The 16,803-nt window shown below is 44.9% G+C and overlaps 1 protein-coding gene across 3 annotated transcripts; it reads left to right on the forward strand.

The window, feature by feature from the left end:
• The first annotated feature begins 1,894 nt into the window (after nucleotides 1-1,894).
• Nucleotides 1,895-16,803, forward strand: LOC147127123 (enhancer of polycomb homolog 1-like). 3 transcript variants are annotated; one of them, XM_086020559.1, is made up of 15 exons: nucleotides 1,895-2,224; nucleotides 2,985-3,091; nucleotides 7,572-7,731; nucleotides 8,103-8,248; nucleotides 8,501-8,707; nucleotides 8,810-8,958; nucleotides 10,166-10,310; nucleotides 10,516-10,671; nucleotides 11,485-11,574; nucleotides 11,711-11,859; nucleotides 12,108-12,529; nucleotides 13,656-13,849; nucleotides 13,920-14,149; nucleotides 14,307-14,709; nucleotides 15,412-16,803. In XM_086020559.1, exons 3-15 carry the CDS (start codon nucleotides 7,632-7,634, stop codon nucleotides 15,619-15,621), a joined length of 2,601 nt encoding a protein of 866 aa, XP_085876685.1. In that variant the 5' UTR covers nucleotides 1,895-2,224; nucleotides 2,985-3,091; nucleotides 7,572-7,631; the 3' UTR covers nucleotides 15,622-16,803. The 3 variants fall into 3 exon arrangements, with proteins under 3 accessions (XP_085876685.1, XP_085876684.1, XP_085876686.1); XM_086020558.1 differs by lacking the exons at nucleotides 1,895-2,224; nucleotides 2,985-3,091 and adding an exon at nucleotides 3,842-4,311; XM_086020560.1 differs by lacking the exons at nucleotides 1,895-2,224; nucleotides 2,985-3,091 and adding an exon at nucleotides 3,846-4,311 and having other exon boundaries at nucleotides 13,920-14,058; nucleotides 15,412-15,618.

The following is a 16,803-nucleotide window of genomic DNA, read 5'->3' on the forward strand; positions in this document are numbered from 1 at the left end:
ATGGAAGCCATGGGAGGCTTTAGCATTACGTGGCTCTCCACTCCCTCCTAGTGGACAAAAGAAGTGATGCCTATAATTTTTTATTTTTTTATTTTATTTTTTTTTGCTGTTGTATATATTTTTCACTGTTACTAACAATTTTGTTGCAGTACTCAAGTACATTTTTCACATTTTTACATTGTCTTAAAGGGTAGGAGGAGCTATTCCACAAAGCTATGGACTAACTAAATGAAAGTGAATTTTAAATTTTAAAATTACTTACACGCTATAATATTGTAATTTATTAAAACAAACAATAATGGCATCATTAAATGGAATTTAAAAGAATGAAACTTTTCTTTTGGCACACTGCTCTTTCTTGTGTGCCCGCCTTGGCCACTTGGGGGCAGTATAAGACAGACAGATTCATACACTGTTTATTGAGACGTCTCAACCCTCAGCTCTTCAGTACGGCAATGATATTAGTCATTCTTTGCAGAGGATAAAGAATATGAGTACTGTTATATTGCCTGTGGATTTGTGTTGGGGTTTATTGCAGTAGTGTAAATAACGTTTCAGCCTGTACGTGTTTACTTTTATAAACTACAGGACTCAGTATCTATCAGTCTATTTTTATCTTCTTTTTTTTTTAATGTGAATCATTTTGCCAACTCTGTGCACTTACAACAAATGTGAAACTTTTTGGTCTACCACCTGAGAGTTGCAGTTTTGTGGAACCTTTTTTTTTTTTTTTTTTAATGTGGAGGGACCACACACATTTCCTCATACATTATATATGATAATGGGCAAAGCATCCTGTGCTAAGTAAGCACATAAAAACAGTTTGAATAACATTAAGGTAATATTAAAGGGTATTGTTTTTCCCTCCCTCTGTTGGGAGTGGCTCTTGGTGACCTTGCAGGAGAGTTGAGCAAAGCAAAATTAATCATACACGCCGCCTCCATTACAACATATAATAGTGTATATGTTTGTACAGAATTTATACTGCCGGGCTGTGTCTTGGTGTAGGTTGTACTGAACTGTAGAGGACCAGCTCACCTTCACGTATTTACACGATTTGTACCGTCATTTGTACTAGCTGTCAAATAAATGTATATCTACAATTTATGATACTGTACCCACCAATTCTACGTTAACTTTTTACCCGATTTTGTTGCCTTCTGCTGCTCAGTTTTTTCTTTCTGTTGTGCTGCTCACTGTGATGTTCACGATTTGGCCATCGGGGGGCAGTATAAGTCCAAGTCATAGTCACACATACATTCCGGCCGGAATGGATACAATGTCATGAAATGTTCACATTTTTATCCATCCATCTTGATTACCACATTTCTTATCCCATTCAAGCCATCCTATCCTCAAACTGTTCAGCATGTGTTCAGCACTGTTCATTCTAAATAAATAAAAAATGTTTCTATGTTGTGATAATACATGCACACTTTTTGTGCACATTTACTTTCTTTACTCATTTATTAGACCATTGAAAGACATTTATTTATTTATTCATCTAACCTTTACTTATCCGGGTACGGCAATTGAGAACAGATTTTCATTTCCATTGTTGACCTGGCTGCAGACAGGAAGGAAAGAAATACAAAACTTTTAATAATTAAAAACAAAGGTTAGATAGCTCAATACAAGGCAAACCCTAACTTGCAATGAAGCCTGCGCAAATGCGGCTTTCGGACTTAAATCAAGAATAAATTTAAATAGGATAGAGGTAGAAAGGCGCACGGAATTCGAATGTGAATTGCGGTCAACATGCTAACATTGCTAACAGTTCAATATTATTAGCACAGAATCCTTATTACAGTATTACTGCAGTGGGTGGTTGGAGGGGTACACCAATGAGCTCTCGCTTCGTAGCTGTCCCCTCTCGTGATTGGTGGCTTCAGCTGCCAATCACACGTCGCCTGCCAAATTGCTCAAGCTGTGCACTTTGTGGCTGTTTGTCGAAGTAACCTCAGCAGTCCGTGAAAGTTTGTGCCGAGGCTGACATTACTGCCCTTCTTTCGCTAAATCCTCGCCTGACTGCAAAGACTTGCTGTCAACTCCGTGCACCTTTGACATTTTACTGGAGAAATACCTCACGACGATTTTTTTTCCTTCCCGAGGCGACTTGGGGGAGCTAACGACTGTTAGCATTGGGCTAGCAGTATGTCAACCACAAGAAGAGCTGTCATCATCCAACTCCTGCTCCAGTTCGAAGACTTTGCTCGACGAGTTGGTACGTCGGCACAGCGACCTCTCGGTGGCCGAGGAACATGCAGGTGGCACGACTGTGGTTGGAGGACAAGTTAGTTGCGAGTTGGCAAAGTGTTGCTACTGTAATGGCGCAGGGTCAGGCTTGCTAAACAGGCGGCTAGGCTAGGCTAGGCTAGGCTAACTTTAGCATTGTGTAAACAGCTGTGAGCGACAAGTCCCCAAAACGGATGGATGAAATGCATGGATTTCTTCTTCCTTTGCGTCTCCGCTTCTTTTACTTTTACTAGTAAATATGTGCATTGCAATCGAACTTGCTCTACTTGCATTTTAAAACAGTCGCAGTACAAACGACGTCATAAGGTTTGTGGTTAACATCTCGTTTTGTAAATAAAATAATTTGCTTTTGTATCTGTTATAATGAACATTATGAAACACAAATGTCCGTGAAATCTAGTTTTTTTTTGTTACTGATCCGATACATCTGGAATGCATGAAAAAAGACATTCAAATTGTCTTTGTCTTCGAGCTCTGGGTGAGCAATTGTTCAAATCAGGTAAACAAAAAGTTTATTATTGACTTTTTGAATTACAAAAAAGTAAATATCTGATCTACTACATCTGATATCGATCATTAAACAGTACCAAATAAGCAACAATCAGAGATGTTTTTGTTTTAGTGTGTGTAATTTGCAATTGGTAACCAAAGAAAGAAAGTTTCTGACTTTAAAGAAGCAAAGATTCCGCCCAACTACCATATGTTTATTTTTTGCTCCCCCCTTCCAGTTCTTCCAGGATGCTTCACTCATGGCAGAAGTGTGACTTTGCCCCCAAATGGATGATGGTTCTCCTGCTACTCTGATACTACTGGATGCTTCCGGAATGTAAACAAGGTATCTCAGGTTAAATGCTATTCCATATTTTTCCTCACTCTGTGAAATTGTTGCACACACATTTTAGCTCGTGAGCAGCATTTTGTGTGTATTTTTTATACACATACCAAAGGTGTTCAGTTTTTGTTATGAGAAGATACAATGCCATAAATGGGTTGAAATAATCTCCTCAAAAAGGACATTTTTCCTCCCACTAAATTTTAAAAATTCGCGCTGCCTTGTACACTAAGTTGAAGTGGTCTTTCCAACCAGATTTTACATTTTGACTTTTCTTTTTTTGTGGGGATCCTTTCACATTGCTAATCAAATCTTTTAATTTATTCATTGAAAACACAAATACAATACCTTATTAAAAACGATTTCACAAACAATTAGCCATGTTCATGTATGTTTTTAATGGTTATCAAAGTAACCCATGAATAGAATTATTTAACAAATCTGTTCGTAAAATAAACTATTTACATACAGGTTTAACATGCATCTGCAATGAAATGGTTGTTTAAATTATTGCGAATGAATTGATTTATTATAATACACCATCTTACATATTTTCAGTCAGCTACTTTTATGTATTAGCTGTAATAAGAACTTCCAAAAGTCCAAGCCCGGTATAAAAAAAAAGTTTGGATGAGAATTTCCCCTTGTTGGGAAAAGTCTGGCCGGAACCACCCCCCCCCTTCTCTCCGCGGCCCGTTGTGTGGATCGCGCACGCGTGCCAAGCTGCGTGGGAATGGCTGTTGGTGCGATATGGGGTGGGGGGGGGTTGGGCCGCGCGCACGCAGCCGAGCGAGCGAGCGCTACACGAGTTCCTAATGTCCGCCATGTTGGCCATGGCGCATTGAACCGGGGAGGAAGAGCGGAGCGCCACACGAAAGCACACCGACACACAGCCACCGAGACGCGGGCCCGCCCGGCTCTGCTCGCGCCGCTACGCACCCGAGCCAAGCTCCGATCGAGCCGCCCGCTCCAGGAGACCGTCCCGGATCCATCCATGAGAACTAGAGGCGGAATTCCTCGCAGATAGACTAGATTGATGCCGCATTTGCTAATATAAGTGTTTCAAAAAAATGAGTAAATTGTCGTTTCGGGCGCGGGCGCTGGATGCTAGTAAGCCCCTGCCCGTCTTCCGTTGCGAGGATTTACCGGACCTGCACGAATATGCTTCGATCAACCGGGCAGTGCCGCAGATGCCTACTGGGATGGAAAAGGAGGAGGAATCGGTATGGGATTTTTTTGTTTGTTTTTCAGCGGCCCGGTGGAGTCTCGACGATGTTTTTTTTTCCCCCCACCTGGCGGCAACAACCCAGCCGCTACGCTGCCTGCGCAGGCTCGCTCAAAATGGCCACCGCGTCTGCGCTTGCCGACCACACGACGACGGATTCTCGGCCAGTTCGCCGCGTAGCCGCCCCGCTGCAACGCGGGCGTCGTCGCGGGGATTTTAGCGATAGACATTCCGCCGGTTGGCCGCGTCGCGCCCGTTCGGTCCGCCACAAAATGCGGGGGAGCGCACAAAGAAGTCACGTGACGTGTGTCGCTTCCACCATTTTGTTGACTTTCCGCGGGCTAGTCGTGCTAGGCCGCGGTGTACTTTCCGCGGACGAAGGCCAGGGGGAGACGCTGAGCCTCCGCCGGCTTTTGACAGCCGTCCTCGGCGGAGTTGACAGATCCCGAGGCGGCCATGTGGGTGGCTGCGCCGTCTTGCCGGCGCCGGCGTGGGGAAGATTGAATCCAGTTTCACTTTTGAATCAGTGCACGTGGAGGACAGCACAGTGTCGCTTGCTAACGAGAACATTGGAGCTAACTCCAATTGGCCGCTGTGATCTTAGCCACTAAATTGTGGAGGTTTTCCTTATATTTTCCCATATCAACATAACTTAATTCAGTGTTTTTTCCCCCTCTAATCAAAGTTAGTAGAGGTGATGGTGGTTTTTCACAGGTTCTATGTGCAGGGTGTTTGAAAAGTGACAACACTTAATATATTTTAAACTCGGAAGTATTTTTTCAATTTCAATTGGACTACTTGCCTCATTAAAGTTAAACAAATTGATAGAATATAAATGTAGTGGAAAATAAATCAAGAACTGTCACAACGTATTACGTATTTGTTTTAGTATCGGATACAAATGTACCTCAGTTCTAAACTATCGTCTGTTAGTATAACTATGAATGCACTTTTACCTTTGACGCAAAATTTGTAATTGTAATTAAACTGCTGTCTTCACTGAGCAATGAATGCTTGCAAAAGTAGAGAATTTTGTGTTTTTATTGTCAGGGTGCGTGAAAGGTTGCAAAGATATTCACAGACTGTTTTTCCTTGTTCCAAACCGTTTTTCTTGTCACAGAGAAATTGTGAGCATGTTCAGCCTCACACAAAATAAACAAAAATAGCTACGTTCACATTCGTTGCTCAGTGGAACCAGCTTTTTTGGTCAAAATATTACATACGCTCCACATTTGAAAATAATCAACTTTGGGCACATTTTTTAATATGCAAAGGCAAATATTTGCAGTCCCCCATGTGTATTCATTGAAATTACTTCATTGTGTTTGTTTTTGAGGCCTTTCCCCTACCCCAACCCCCTCAATCTCGCCGCACTGGTCCCAGAGCTCATCAGCAGGAGAGCCCATCTGTGATGCTGAGCGGCAGACACAAACGTCAGGAAAACACAGACGGGGCCCGCCAAGTCAGCAGAAATCCCCCCCCTTTTCCCTCCCCCCACCTCCAACGGAATTACATAACCGAGTGACAAAAGAGATAAAGAGGAGCGTTTTACTCCAGGCGGCGTGGCTTAGCTCCCTGACCTACATCCACTGCGGGGTCAGTGGAGCGCGCCAGTGGACTTGACCGACCGCAGAACGTGCGCTGACGTTTGTCAATTAGCTGGGGCACAACTGTTTTTCAAATCCTGTAGAATAGAGGCAGTAAAAAAGTTAGCTTTTTTTTTTTTTTTTTTCTTGTAAATGAGAAGGAATGTTCTGGTGGTTCAGTGCGACCTTGACGATTGACTTGGCAGCTCAGCGCAATCATCTGCGACTTAGCTGAAAACACCTGCTGCAAGCCATATTTTGGTTGCCTTGGCAACCCATCATTCCTCTTTATTGAAAGCTTTTTCTTTTGCTTGGGAACATTTCATTGGAAGAACGTGCAGTGCTATGAAAATGTTTTTTTTTTGTTGTCTTCATCTCTGTTGGACTCTGCTTCATGCAGCTCCGCGGCCCTGACAGAAAATTAAGCACGCGTATGTTGGCGGAACATTTTGTTCGCAGACTCTGCTTTTATGTTTTCAATGGTGGCAGGTTTGTGATTAATGGCATAGCGTGTGTGTTGTCAAGCAGACCTTTGTCATGATTTGTCTGTTTGTGAGTTGGTTTTGAATTATTTGAGGGAGTACAGTGTAAATATGGGAAAATCCAAACGCTACCAGGCAGCATCCGCCATGGGACGGTATCAGATTCTGATGCTATGATAACCTTGAGCAAAATTATCTGCGCATATCTTGTCAGTTTGCCTGCGCTGATGACTAAAAACAACAAAACCAGAAAACAGCACAAACCACCAATGGAAGGTTTTGAAGGCAGCACTTTTCGAAGTTGGCAAACACAGTGGCTTTTGACTTTCATATTTTGTCAGAAATGGCGTCGTATTTGAATTGCGCTGCGACCTGCTGACATTGCAAGTTTTGAAGAGCGTGATGGTGTCAAATTTTTAATTTCTAAAATGTTAAAAGTGGCGCTTATTGATTAAGATGATATGTGGACTAGTTTGGCTGATATTTGCCGTCCCTTGGTCACGTTTGTGTCACGCCATTTTTGTGTGGCGCCACCCGATGACCCACTTCGTAGAAAACGCGGCAGTGAAAATGTGCTTGCGTTTCAGAAGGAGTGGGAGTTGTGTTAAAAGAGTTGCGAGAACAAGCCGTAACTGCGTCGGCCGTTTGCTGCGTCCTTTTGCAAGTGCTGGCACCGAGACGAGAAGCTTCAATTGAACTCCTTTTAGAAGTGCTGCCGTTGTTTGTTTTTTATGTTTTGTTTCTATCGCCGTGGCTGCTTGCTGACGTCTGTTTAGTTTATGTAACGCGCTAAAGCGTTCTTTTGATGAACGGCTTTGGTCAGTGTTTCCTTCAATTTATTCTGCAAGAATTTGCATCGTGTCCTCTACTTGTCAATTGCAAGGCACTGAAGTTGTTTTTCTGAGTTATTTACCGACATGAATTCCGAGCGAGATGAGCCATTAAATCAGTTAATTGAAAACTCTTCCCGCACCCAAGCCAAAACGAGCAAACTGCCTTTTTTTTCCCCCTGAGTTGATTGAGTTGCTTTTTGAAGTGCAATTTAACAGCATCTTCCATCTGTTTTTGAGCCGTTTTCCCCTCCAGGCTTGCCCACTGGAGTAAATGAAAACGTGATGTAACGATTGCAGCGAGTTTCAGGCGGGCGTCATGTGCTAACGGCTCGTGTCTGTGTGTGTCTCCCCCGGCAGGAGCACCATCTCCAGCGGGCCATCTCGGCGCAGCAGGTCTACGGCGAGAAGCGGGACAACATGGTCATCCCCGTGCCCGAGGCCGAGCGCAACATCACGCACTACGAGTCGCTCTACCCCGGCGAGTTCAAAATGCCAAAGCAGCTTATTCACATACAGCGTGAGTCATTGCGATCGTCTTTTCCGTGTGCCGCTGCCGTGCTCTTTCGCGCCCACCATCAACAGATCGCAAAAGCTTTCTGTAAAGCGGAATCGCTTTTCCCAGGGGAGTCAATTCATCATTTTACTGGAGTGAATAGGGCTGCTCGAAATGGAATGTAAAATTCAAGCATGATTTCCTTGTGTGTAAACAAACAGTGCGTTGGATATAAATGCATAATCTTTTTTTTTGCCAAATTGGTAAGCGTGGCGTGTAATGATCGTAATTGATTAATTGCACAGCCCTAGAATGAAAGCAAAGGCCTCAGCTCTAACGTGTCAGAATCGCTTCAAACTCTGCCGCTAACCGCCTCGCCTCCGGTCTCTGCGCAGCTTTCGGTTTGGATACGGAGCAGCCAGACTACGACCTGGATTCAGGCGACGAGACGTTTGTGAATAAGCTAAAGAAGAAAATGGAAATCACGGCGCTGCAGTTTGAAGAGATGATAGACCGCCTGGAGAAAGGCAGCGGACAGCAGGTGAAGCTCATGCACAATCACGTCCCGGCCATGTTCACACTGCAGCACGAATATGATTTATTGTATTTTATTTATTTATTTTTTTTTTAAAATCTTGGTCTGCAATTTGAGCGCTCATCCATACACACATGCGACCTATATACATCATCAAAAGCCAAACGTATACATGAACCTGCACTGTTTTGAGTAACAGTGTTGACTTTTATTTTGTCCTGACAATCCGGACCTGAGGTAATTGTCGTTCCGCTGCAGTTTGTCAGTCTCCAAGAGGCCAAGCTGCTGCTGAAGGAGGACGACGAGCTGATCAAGGAAGTGTTTGACTATTGGAGCCGCAAGCGCAAGCTGTGCAAGTTCGGCACCTTCGTCTCCAACATTAAACAGGAGAAGCGCGACGGCTCCAGCACCAGCGACCCCTACGTGGCCTTTCGCAGACGCACCGAGAAGATGCAGACCCGGAAGGTGGGCCACGAACATGTCGGGGGGCCTTTTGCCACTATCTGCGGACGTTGGGGGGGGTAGAAAAAGAAGAAAAAAAAAACACCTGGTCCTTGCCGTTCGCAGAACCGCAAGAATGACGAGGCGTCGTACGAGAAGATGCTGAAGCTTCGCAGGGACCTGAGCCGCGCCGTCACCATCCTGGAGATGATCAAGAGGAGGGAGAAGAGCAAGCGGGAGATGCTGCACCTCACACTGGAGATTGTCGAGAAGCGGTGAGACGCCGCTGCTTCATAATGGAAAAAATATTCATCGCCGTTATTTTGGTCATATTTGAAATCACGCTTGTTCAAACGATCGTTTGGTACAAAACAACAAAATGTTTAAACACACAAAAACAAAGACACATTTCTTTGACACACTACAATTATGTAAGTTCCTTTTGGGACTAGACAAAATGTATGAAATTTTGGCTGAAAATTTTGTACAGAAATCACTTTGGCTGAGGTATGGCTGGCCCCGCACACTGCATTCATGTTGGAAAGCGCCTTCTAAATGTAACGCCTGACTGCTTCTGAGAGTCTTTAAGCTGCTTCTTCGTTTGTATTTTTTATTTCCTAACCTTGCAGCGCAGACTTGTTCCCGGTCCCCCAAAGCGGCGTCTTTATCTGTCCCGACACGGCGGCCGAATGGAATGAATTTCCTGCAACAGTTGCGCAAATTGCAGGCATCTCCTTGAAGTGCCGTTGATTTATAGTGACATTTCAATTTGCGCTTGTTCTCCCTGCCTGTCATGTGGCTGCGCACGGTCGCCAGCGTTTGTCCGCACCTCTAACGTGGTCGGCCGGCCCATGTGCAAAGCGAGAAGCATGTAGTCTGTCACAAAGTGCATCTGGGGAGTGTTGCGAGCGCGGTTATTTTGAGAGCCTCTGCTGCTGTTGGAGGGGTTGCTCCTTTTTTGCTCAAATGCTTGGGAAGTAGTAATTGGTGTCAAGAAAGTATGTTGAACTGACCTATTTGGACTGAGAGATTAAATCGGCTTCTGTGTTTAGGATAGGGACGTAATGATAAATCGATTTAAACTGCTCAAAATATGCGTCGATGTAAAAATAAATAAATAAAAGAATTCATCAAAAATTTTGAGTTTAGTTTAGTTCCAGCACAAAAAAACAACAGACAAAAATGTAGTTAAACAGTAAAAATTATTAGGTCATTTTTTTTTGTAAAGTTACTGTTTGTAACAAGGTCAAAATGCAAATGTTAGAATAGAAACATCTTTGTTATAAAATGAGTCTTTCGTTTTGCTGGGAAAAAAAACTGAAAATGGAATCAGGGCTTGAGTAAATGGTTACATCCCTAGTTTAGGATCGTCATTTGTGATATGTATACCATTTAAAATGTTGGTGGTTTACATTGTCATTTCTTTGCTGGCAGTCTGAAGTCTTTTTTTTTTTTTTTTTTTTTTTTGTCTTGGCCCAACAGCAACAGCATGCCCGACTTTGGCAGCGAGGTGATGGCAGAGGCGCTGGCCCAGCAGGCTCTGGTCAAGCCCGTCTACACCATCCCTATTATCCCCAGCGCCAACCAGTACCGGCACCAGGACCACTTGGACATGGACTACAAAAAGGTGAAAACAAAGGCCAGCCTCTTATTAGTCCTTTGTTTTTGTTTTTCTCCAAGTTGGATTGCATCCGTTTTGGCTTGAGAACGCCTCATTACACGGCTTTATAGTTCGCTTGTCACCCGTCGTCATTATGACTCAATTAGCTCTCGTGACCAGCAGCTCCCCCCGTCCCCCACCTCAATTCCTCTCTCTCTCTCTCTCCCATCAGGAGAAGACGGAGGTCGTGCGAACCAAAAGGAAATATGAGAAGAAGCCCAAGATCCCCCCTCGCTTGGTGCCCCACCACGTGGGACCCTCAGTGTTCAATCTCAAGGACCTCAATCAGTATGACTTCCCCAGCTCCGACGATGAAGCCTTCTCTCAGGTAAAACGCATCGAGGGGAAAAAAAAAAAGCCTGACCCTGACCTGTCAATTGAAACCCCCCCCAAAAAAGTTTTTTTTACTCAACCCGAGCAGCGGCGAATCGTAAGCTCGCTCACAACACACAGCAAAGCAAAGCAAAAAAAAAAAACAATCAACTGAGCGACTGCTTTGAACTCAGAATTTGTTAGTCTGCGACCGTTGTAAAAATATTTTTAAAAATTCCATGTTCATCTAAAAAAATCGTCTCATTCCAAAAAAATGGTTCACAGAAATTCACCAAAATGCCGTTGTTCAAATTGATGAAGAACGAAAAACGTTGTCCACAAATTTACCAAAATGTCCGCTAGGGTTTGCTGTGGTGGAAAAATTGTCTTGTGTGTTTACAAAACACACGTTAGGTTGACAGAAAACTCAAAATTGTTTACAGATATCAACAAGCAATAAATTCATCTGAAGTCTCTTTTACAGTAAATATAAGATTCATTCTGCATAAATAAAATGCAGTTTCAAATAAAGCAGTTTTTGTTTCTAAATTGCTGCCTGTGACATCGCCGTGTCGATTTGAATTGGATTTTTGGAGAATTGCTGCATCAAACAGCACACTTTTTCCAGTTCGTCGTAGGCTTCGATTGTCGTTATTGTCGTTGTCGCATTTCAAAATTTTCTGTTTCCGAAAACATGTGCAGGGTTTGCGGCCAGTGGCCTGGAAATGATCTTTGCTTTTACACGCAAAGGAAACGTCCAGCGTAATAATCAACATTGAGCCCGCTTGAGTTTCAAGTGTTTTTTGTTTTCTCTCCCTCCATTGTCCAGATTCATTCAGGTTCTTCAGAGGCAGAAGAGGAGAACGACCCAGATGGCTGCTACGCATTCAGGAGGAAGGCCGGCTGTCATTACTACGCGGTGAGTGCTCTCTCGCTCTCTTTTCCTGTGCTACTATTTTCAGCGTGCTCCCATTAGTCGGCAGCAAAGTGACGTCATTTTTGTCGTTGTTGTGTTCTTTCTTTCTTTGTGATTGTTTTTGCTTGTGGCACCGCAGTCGAGTCCCGGCCCGAGCGGCAGCTGGCCGTGGGTTAGCCCGCTGGAGGGCGGCCTGGGACACCCGCGCTTCCGTTACTGTCTGACCTCGCTGAACGCGCCGCGCCGCTGCCTGGGTCTGGCTCGGCGCCGCCTGGGCCGAGGGGGCAGGTGAGTGCAGTAGGGATGGCTGATGGAATTCGGCCAAATTCAATCACAAAATTGGCATCATCATAAAAAAAAAAAAAAAGCATTATTAATATGCATTTATATCCATCACACTGTTTTTTTACACAAGGATTTTTTTGTTTTACAAGACTTGAATTTGTACCTTTTTTTAAATAAATTTTTAAACTTATTTTATGAATTTTTTTAATCATCTCATGTCAAAGAAATTTGTTTGCATTTTTTGTTTGCAGGTTCCTGCTGGATCGGGCGCACGCCGACCTGGACGCAGTCTGTCAGTACCTGGACTCGGACCCGCGGCCCGACTCACTCTCCCGGCCGCTTCCGAGCTCGCCGCTCTGCAACTCCAGTACCTCAGAAAGCAATACCTCGGAGCCCGCCGGCTCTTGCCGCCCTCTTTCCTCCCCCTCGGCCGCCGCCTCGCCGCCGTCGTCGTCCAGCATGAGCGCGGACCTCAGCCGGATTCTTTTGAACATCAAATCGTGCCGCTGGAGGCATTTCCGACCGCGGACGCTCTCCCAGCACGCTTTGGGCGCGAGGGGCTCATCTCTGAAAGGATTTGGGGATTTTAGTCGGGCCATATCGGGACTAACTCGGAGCCTGTCTGGAGGATCCTTGGCGCAGATCCGCACTGGTCCGGCTGCTCCTGTCAAAAGTGAGTGCGTGTTTCTTCCATCATCGATTCAGTTTTAATTGTTAATTAACGACGGTGGAGAGGCGCACAGTTCCCAGCCGGCATTACTCAACTGCTGCCGTAAAGAAGTGATTTTTGTGTTATTTTTCTTGTCCGTTGAAGATGTGCGTTTTCCTTGCGCAATTCATCAGTGCCACAGTGTTACAAAGCGGAGGGAAAGAATCTCTGAGTCGCGGCGAAGGAGATGGAAATGAACAATGTCAACGACGGGCGTTTTATCGTACGTTGAGACGGCTTTATATTGCACTCCGATGTTTGGTTTTCAGCCCTAACAGGCTTGAGTCTTTGAGGTACGTTGCCTTGGAGCACGCCCTCAAAGATGGAGTCGGTGTTATTGGTTCATTTATTGATTGAGTCACTGATGTGAGTGCACCTCTGGAGAGCGGCCATTCTAGGAATGGAGAAAAGCCTCTTCAACTCGCAGACGCTCCTGTGAGGACAGACTTTTATGTCGGTCTTTTACTTTGTGGTCTCTTCATATTTGGACTTGATGCGGCTCTTTAAAATGGTGGTCTGGTCGTCAAACTGGTGCCCGTCTGCGGGCGTTTGAATTCCACACAGAGTCCATTGGTTCGCGGTCCGTCAAATCAGGTTCATTTACTTTTCTTTGATTCTGACGTGGCCAATTTGAAACTCGTGAAAACCACATTTTTCAATGTCTTATTCAATGGATTGAACGATGCAATGCTCCTCGATTATGGGGGGAAAAATATGACTCATGATTATTTTCCTCATAACAAAACTCACAATTATTCAAACGATCATTTATTTTTGGGTACAAAACAAGAAAATGTTTTAAAAATATGCAGACAAATGCAAGTTGCTTGTGTACCAAGCAAAATTTATAAAATGAGTTATGAAATTTAAAAAAACGTGCATGTATGATTTCCTTGTGTAAACAAACATTGTTCGTTGGATATAAATGAATATTGTTTTTGATGATTATGCCAATTTTGTAACGGAGTGTAATAATCGTAATGGAATTTTGATTAATTGCACAGCCCTTGTATTCGGGGTATCAATCTCGACACTTCGTCCACTTCCTCCATTTTTCACCAACGATCGTCCATCTTTTGCCCCGCTTTAGCGTTCACGGCGGAGCAGTACCAGCAGCATCAAGAGCAGCTGGCTGTCATGCAGAAGCAGCAGCTGGAGCAGAGCCAGCAACAGCAACACAAAAAGGAGCAGCCGCGAGTCAAGGAGCAAAAGGAGCAGCAGCGGCAACAAATCCTACAACACGCCAACAACTCCCTGAGCGGCGCCGGCCCGCTCATCAGTCAGGTATCGAGCCGCTCGCTAGCCGCCCCGCCTCGCTCACGCTGTCGTCACAACTTTGACTTCCTCCGTTCAGGTTTTGGTGTCCAAGACGTTGGACCAGGCCAGCGCTCAGTTTGCGGCCTCGGCCCTGGTCACCGCCGACCAGCTGCTGGCCTTCAAGTCCAAAGAGGAGCTGGTGCTGGCTGGCGGCGTCAACGGCGTGCTGGGGGCAGGTTTGTGCTTGTCCTCTTGCTTTCCTTTCAAGTCGCCATGTAGGGATGCAGCTGTCCACTATTTTGGGAATCAACTCATTTGTGTAACCTGGTAAGTGACGTGGGTGTCAGCAGGTTAACTGACTGTTCTTCTGACTCGCGATGCTAGTCTATAATAAATTAGCGAACATGGAGCTAAAACAAAGTCAACAAAGTAGCGGCCTGCACGTTGATCCCATCTGAAGTCGCTTTTTGTTTGTCGTCGTCAGGTGTCTTGAAAGGTTTGCATCTGTCCAGCACGGCCACGGCGCTTCACCCCAGCCACCCGTCGCCCACCGCCGCCGCCCCCGCTTTCCTGCAGCCCTCGGCCCATCCGGCCGCGCCTCCGCCCGCCGCCAACGCCGTCCCCGTCTCTCTGGCGGCCGCCCCGGGCAGCCACGCGGCGCTGGGCCTGCTGGGATGCGGCCCGGCCAACGCCGCCCCCACCACTCAGGTCCTCATCGGGAACAACATCTGTCTGAGCGTCCCGTCGGCCGCCAACCTGGCGGGGCGCCACCTGCCCCGCGCCCTGGCCGGCGTGCCCCCCTCTGCCTTAAAACTGGCTGCCGCAGCCGCCACCAATCTGCAGAAGCCCAAAGTCTCTGCCGCGCCGACCTTGGACATCAATTCCAGGTGAGGGCGTTGCCAAAATCGCAGTTTTTCAGAAAATTGCTTTTGCATTTTCAGGTATAAATCCGTTCTACTAGAGTTTAAGATTGGTTAGAAACCTGAATGGTTTAGAATCTGACGAACTGCCTAAAGTTCTGCAATTTATTTTTATTTTGGAATTGCGGAAAAGTTATCATTAAGAAAACGTAGACAAAGGATTGCATAGGAGGGGCAAATCAATCCCTATTCCAATTTTGATTCATTATGAATCATAAATTAATGTAATCATGGCCTCTCCAAATCATGATTTATTTTAATCCCGAGCTCTCTAAATCATAATTGAACCACATAGTGCTCTAGAATTTGATCTAATCGTAACCCTTATGCATCCAAATTGAAGCGTAGCCCTGTGATATTATTTTTTAATCGAAGATCTCTCGAGTCAAACTGAATTGTAACTCGGTGGCCCCCTTTTTTGCAGTGGAATAAAATCGTGTCCATTTCAATCGTAATGGAAAAATCATTCTAAGAATCTAAATTAAATCGAATTTTAGAACATCTGTAATGGAATCAAATCATAAGATAATCATATGTCTTGTAATTATCTTGAGCCTTTGTCCTCTGAAATGGAATAGAATCAAATTGTGGGTTGTTTTTTTGGGGGGGGGGGGCGGGTGGTCATTAGTTGGATGTAAAGCATATTTCTGTGATGTGTGTTGTGGGCAGGGAGAAGCGCGAGGAGGACAAATCGTCACTAAACAGCATTGTGGACAACACGGTGGCCATGGAAGTGACGTAATGGCGGTGGAGGGGGGCGCAATCCGTTTGAGTTTTCAGGTGCTGTGCATCGTAGCGTCGGGTGGGGAGGGGGGCGGGCGGCTTCAAAAAGGGACTGCCAGGATGACGAGCGGGTCGCCATGTCGTGTCCTTTTTTAAAGCGTGTTTGGTTCTGTTTTGTTGTTTTTGTTCCCGTTGAGAGCCGTGCGTGGTGTACATTGTGCGTACGTGTACAGTAAGGACATATTTGTACATAACCACTTGAAGACACAACTGTCCGTTTGTGATGTTTTGCACTTGGGAGCGAAAAAAGAGGATGGAAAAAAAAGTCAGTTGTGTGTGCGCGTGCGTGAGTTGTATAGAGACGTTTTATCACGTGCATGGTGCGAGATGCTGCTTTTGATCTATTTATTGTGCCGTGTTTACACTTTTTTTTTTTTACATATATAATTTGTATTATTATTTGTACACTGTACCTTTTTGTTTGCTTCTTGTGCTCTTGTACATGTTAGCCGGCCTCAGACTCCCGTGTGTCTTTCTTACATTGTCAACACAAAGCCGTCGGAAGGATAAGATGGCGGCGTGGCGGACGGCGCCCATTCAAACAGGGATGAAGTCTCTTCCCAGAAGCCTTTGCTGCTTCGTTTTAAAGCACTATTTTTGTGATTTGTGTCTTTTTTCCGTCGATGGCTTTTTGATAACCACAATGCTGCTTTTTGTATTTTGGGTTGGAAGGGGAACGTCCTTCATTTCATGCAACAAGCCCCAGTTTTTTTTTTGTTTTGTTTTTTTTTAAAATCCCACCGCCTTTTTTTGTATTAAGAGTTATTTTTGTATTTTGTGTTCTTGTGGTCAACTCGATTGTAAGCTTTTAAGTGTCACGGTTTGGTTCGTTGGATGCATCGATGACGATAAGGGAAGCGACTGAACGCGTTTCATCATTCCAGTTTTTCAAGAGGGGAGAAAACAAAATAAGGGGATGTACCCCCTTTTTTCTTTTTTTTTTTTCTTCATTTGAGAAACAAACAAACAAAAAAAAGATCTCTCCAGATGGCTATGAGGCCAACAAAACCACAAGTATTTTTGGGTGCCTTCCTTTGGGGAATTTTATGACTTCTCTTCTGTGAAGAGTCCAGCACAAAGGCAGCATTACTTAGTAATGCTCGTGCGCTTTGTGGGGGTGGGGTGGGGTGGGGGGGGAATCTTGAACGCCGGCTCGACTGGCGATGTGTCCTTGAGGTTTACTTGTCCCACCTGGAGGCTGAAAAGATGTTTAAAAAAAAAAAATGTGACATAACTCTCACTAAAATAAGACAATAAAGCCCAGGGCATTAAATGTGA

This window comes from Filicampus tigris, chromosome 21 (genome assembly GCF_054856515.1).
Source record: "Filicampus tigris isolate MCC_2025a chromosome 21, RoL_Ftig_1.0, whole genome shotgun sequence".
NCBI classification, from domain to species: Eukaryota; Metazoa; Chordata; class Actinopteri; order Syngnathiformes; family Syngnathidae; genus Filicampus; species Filicampus tigris.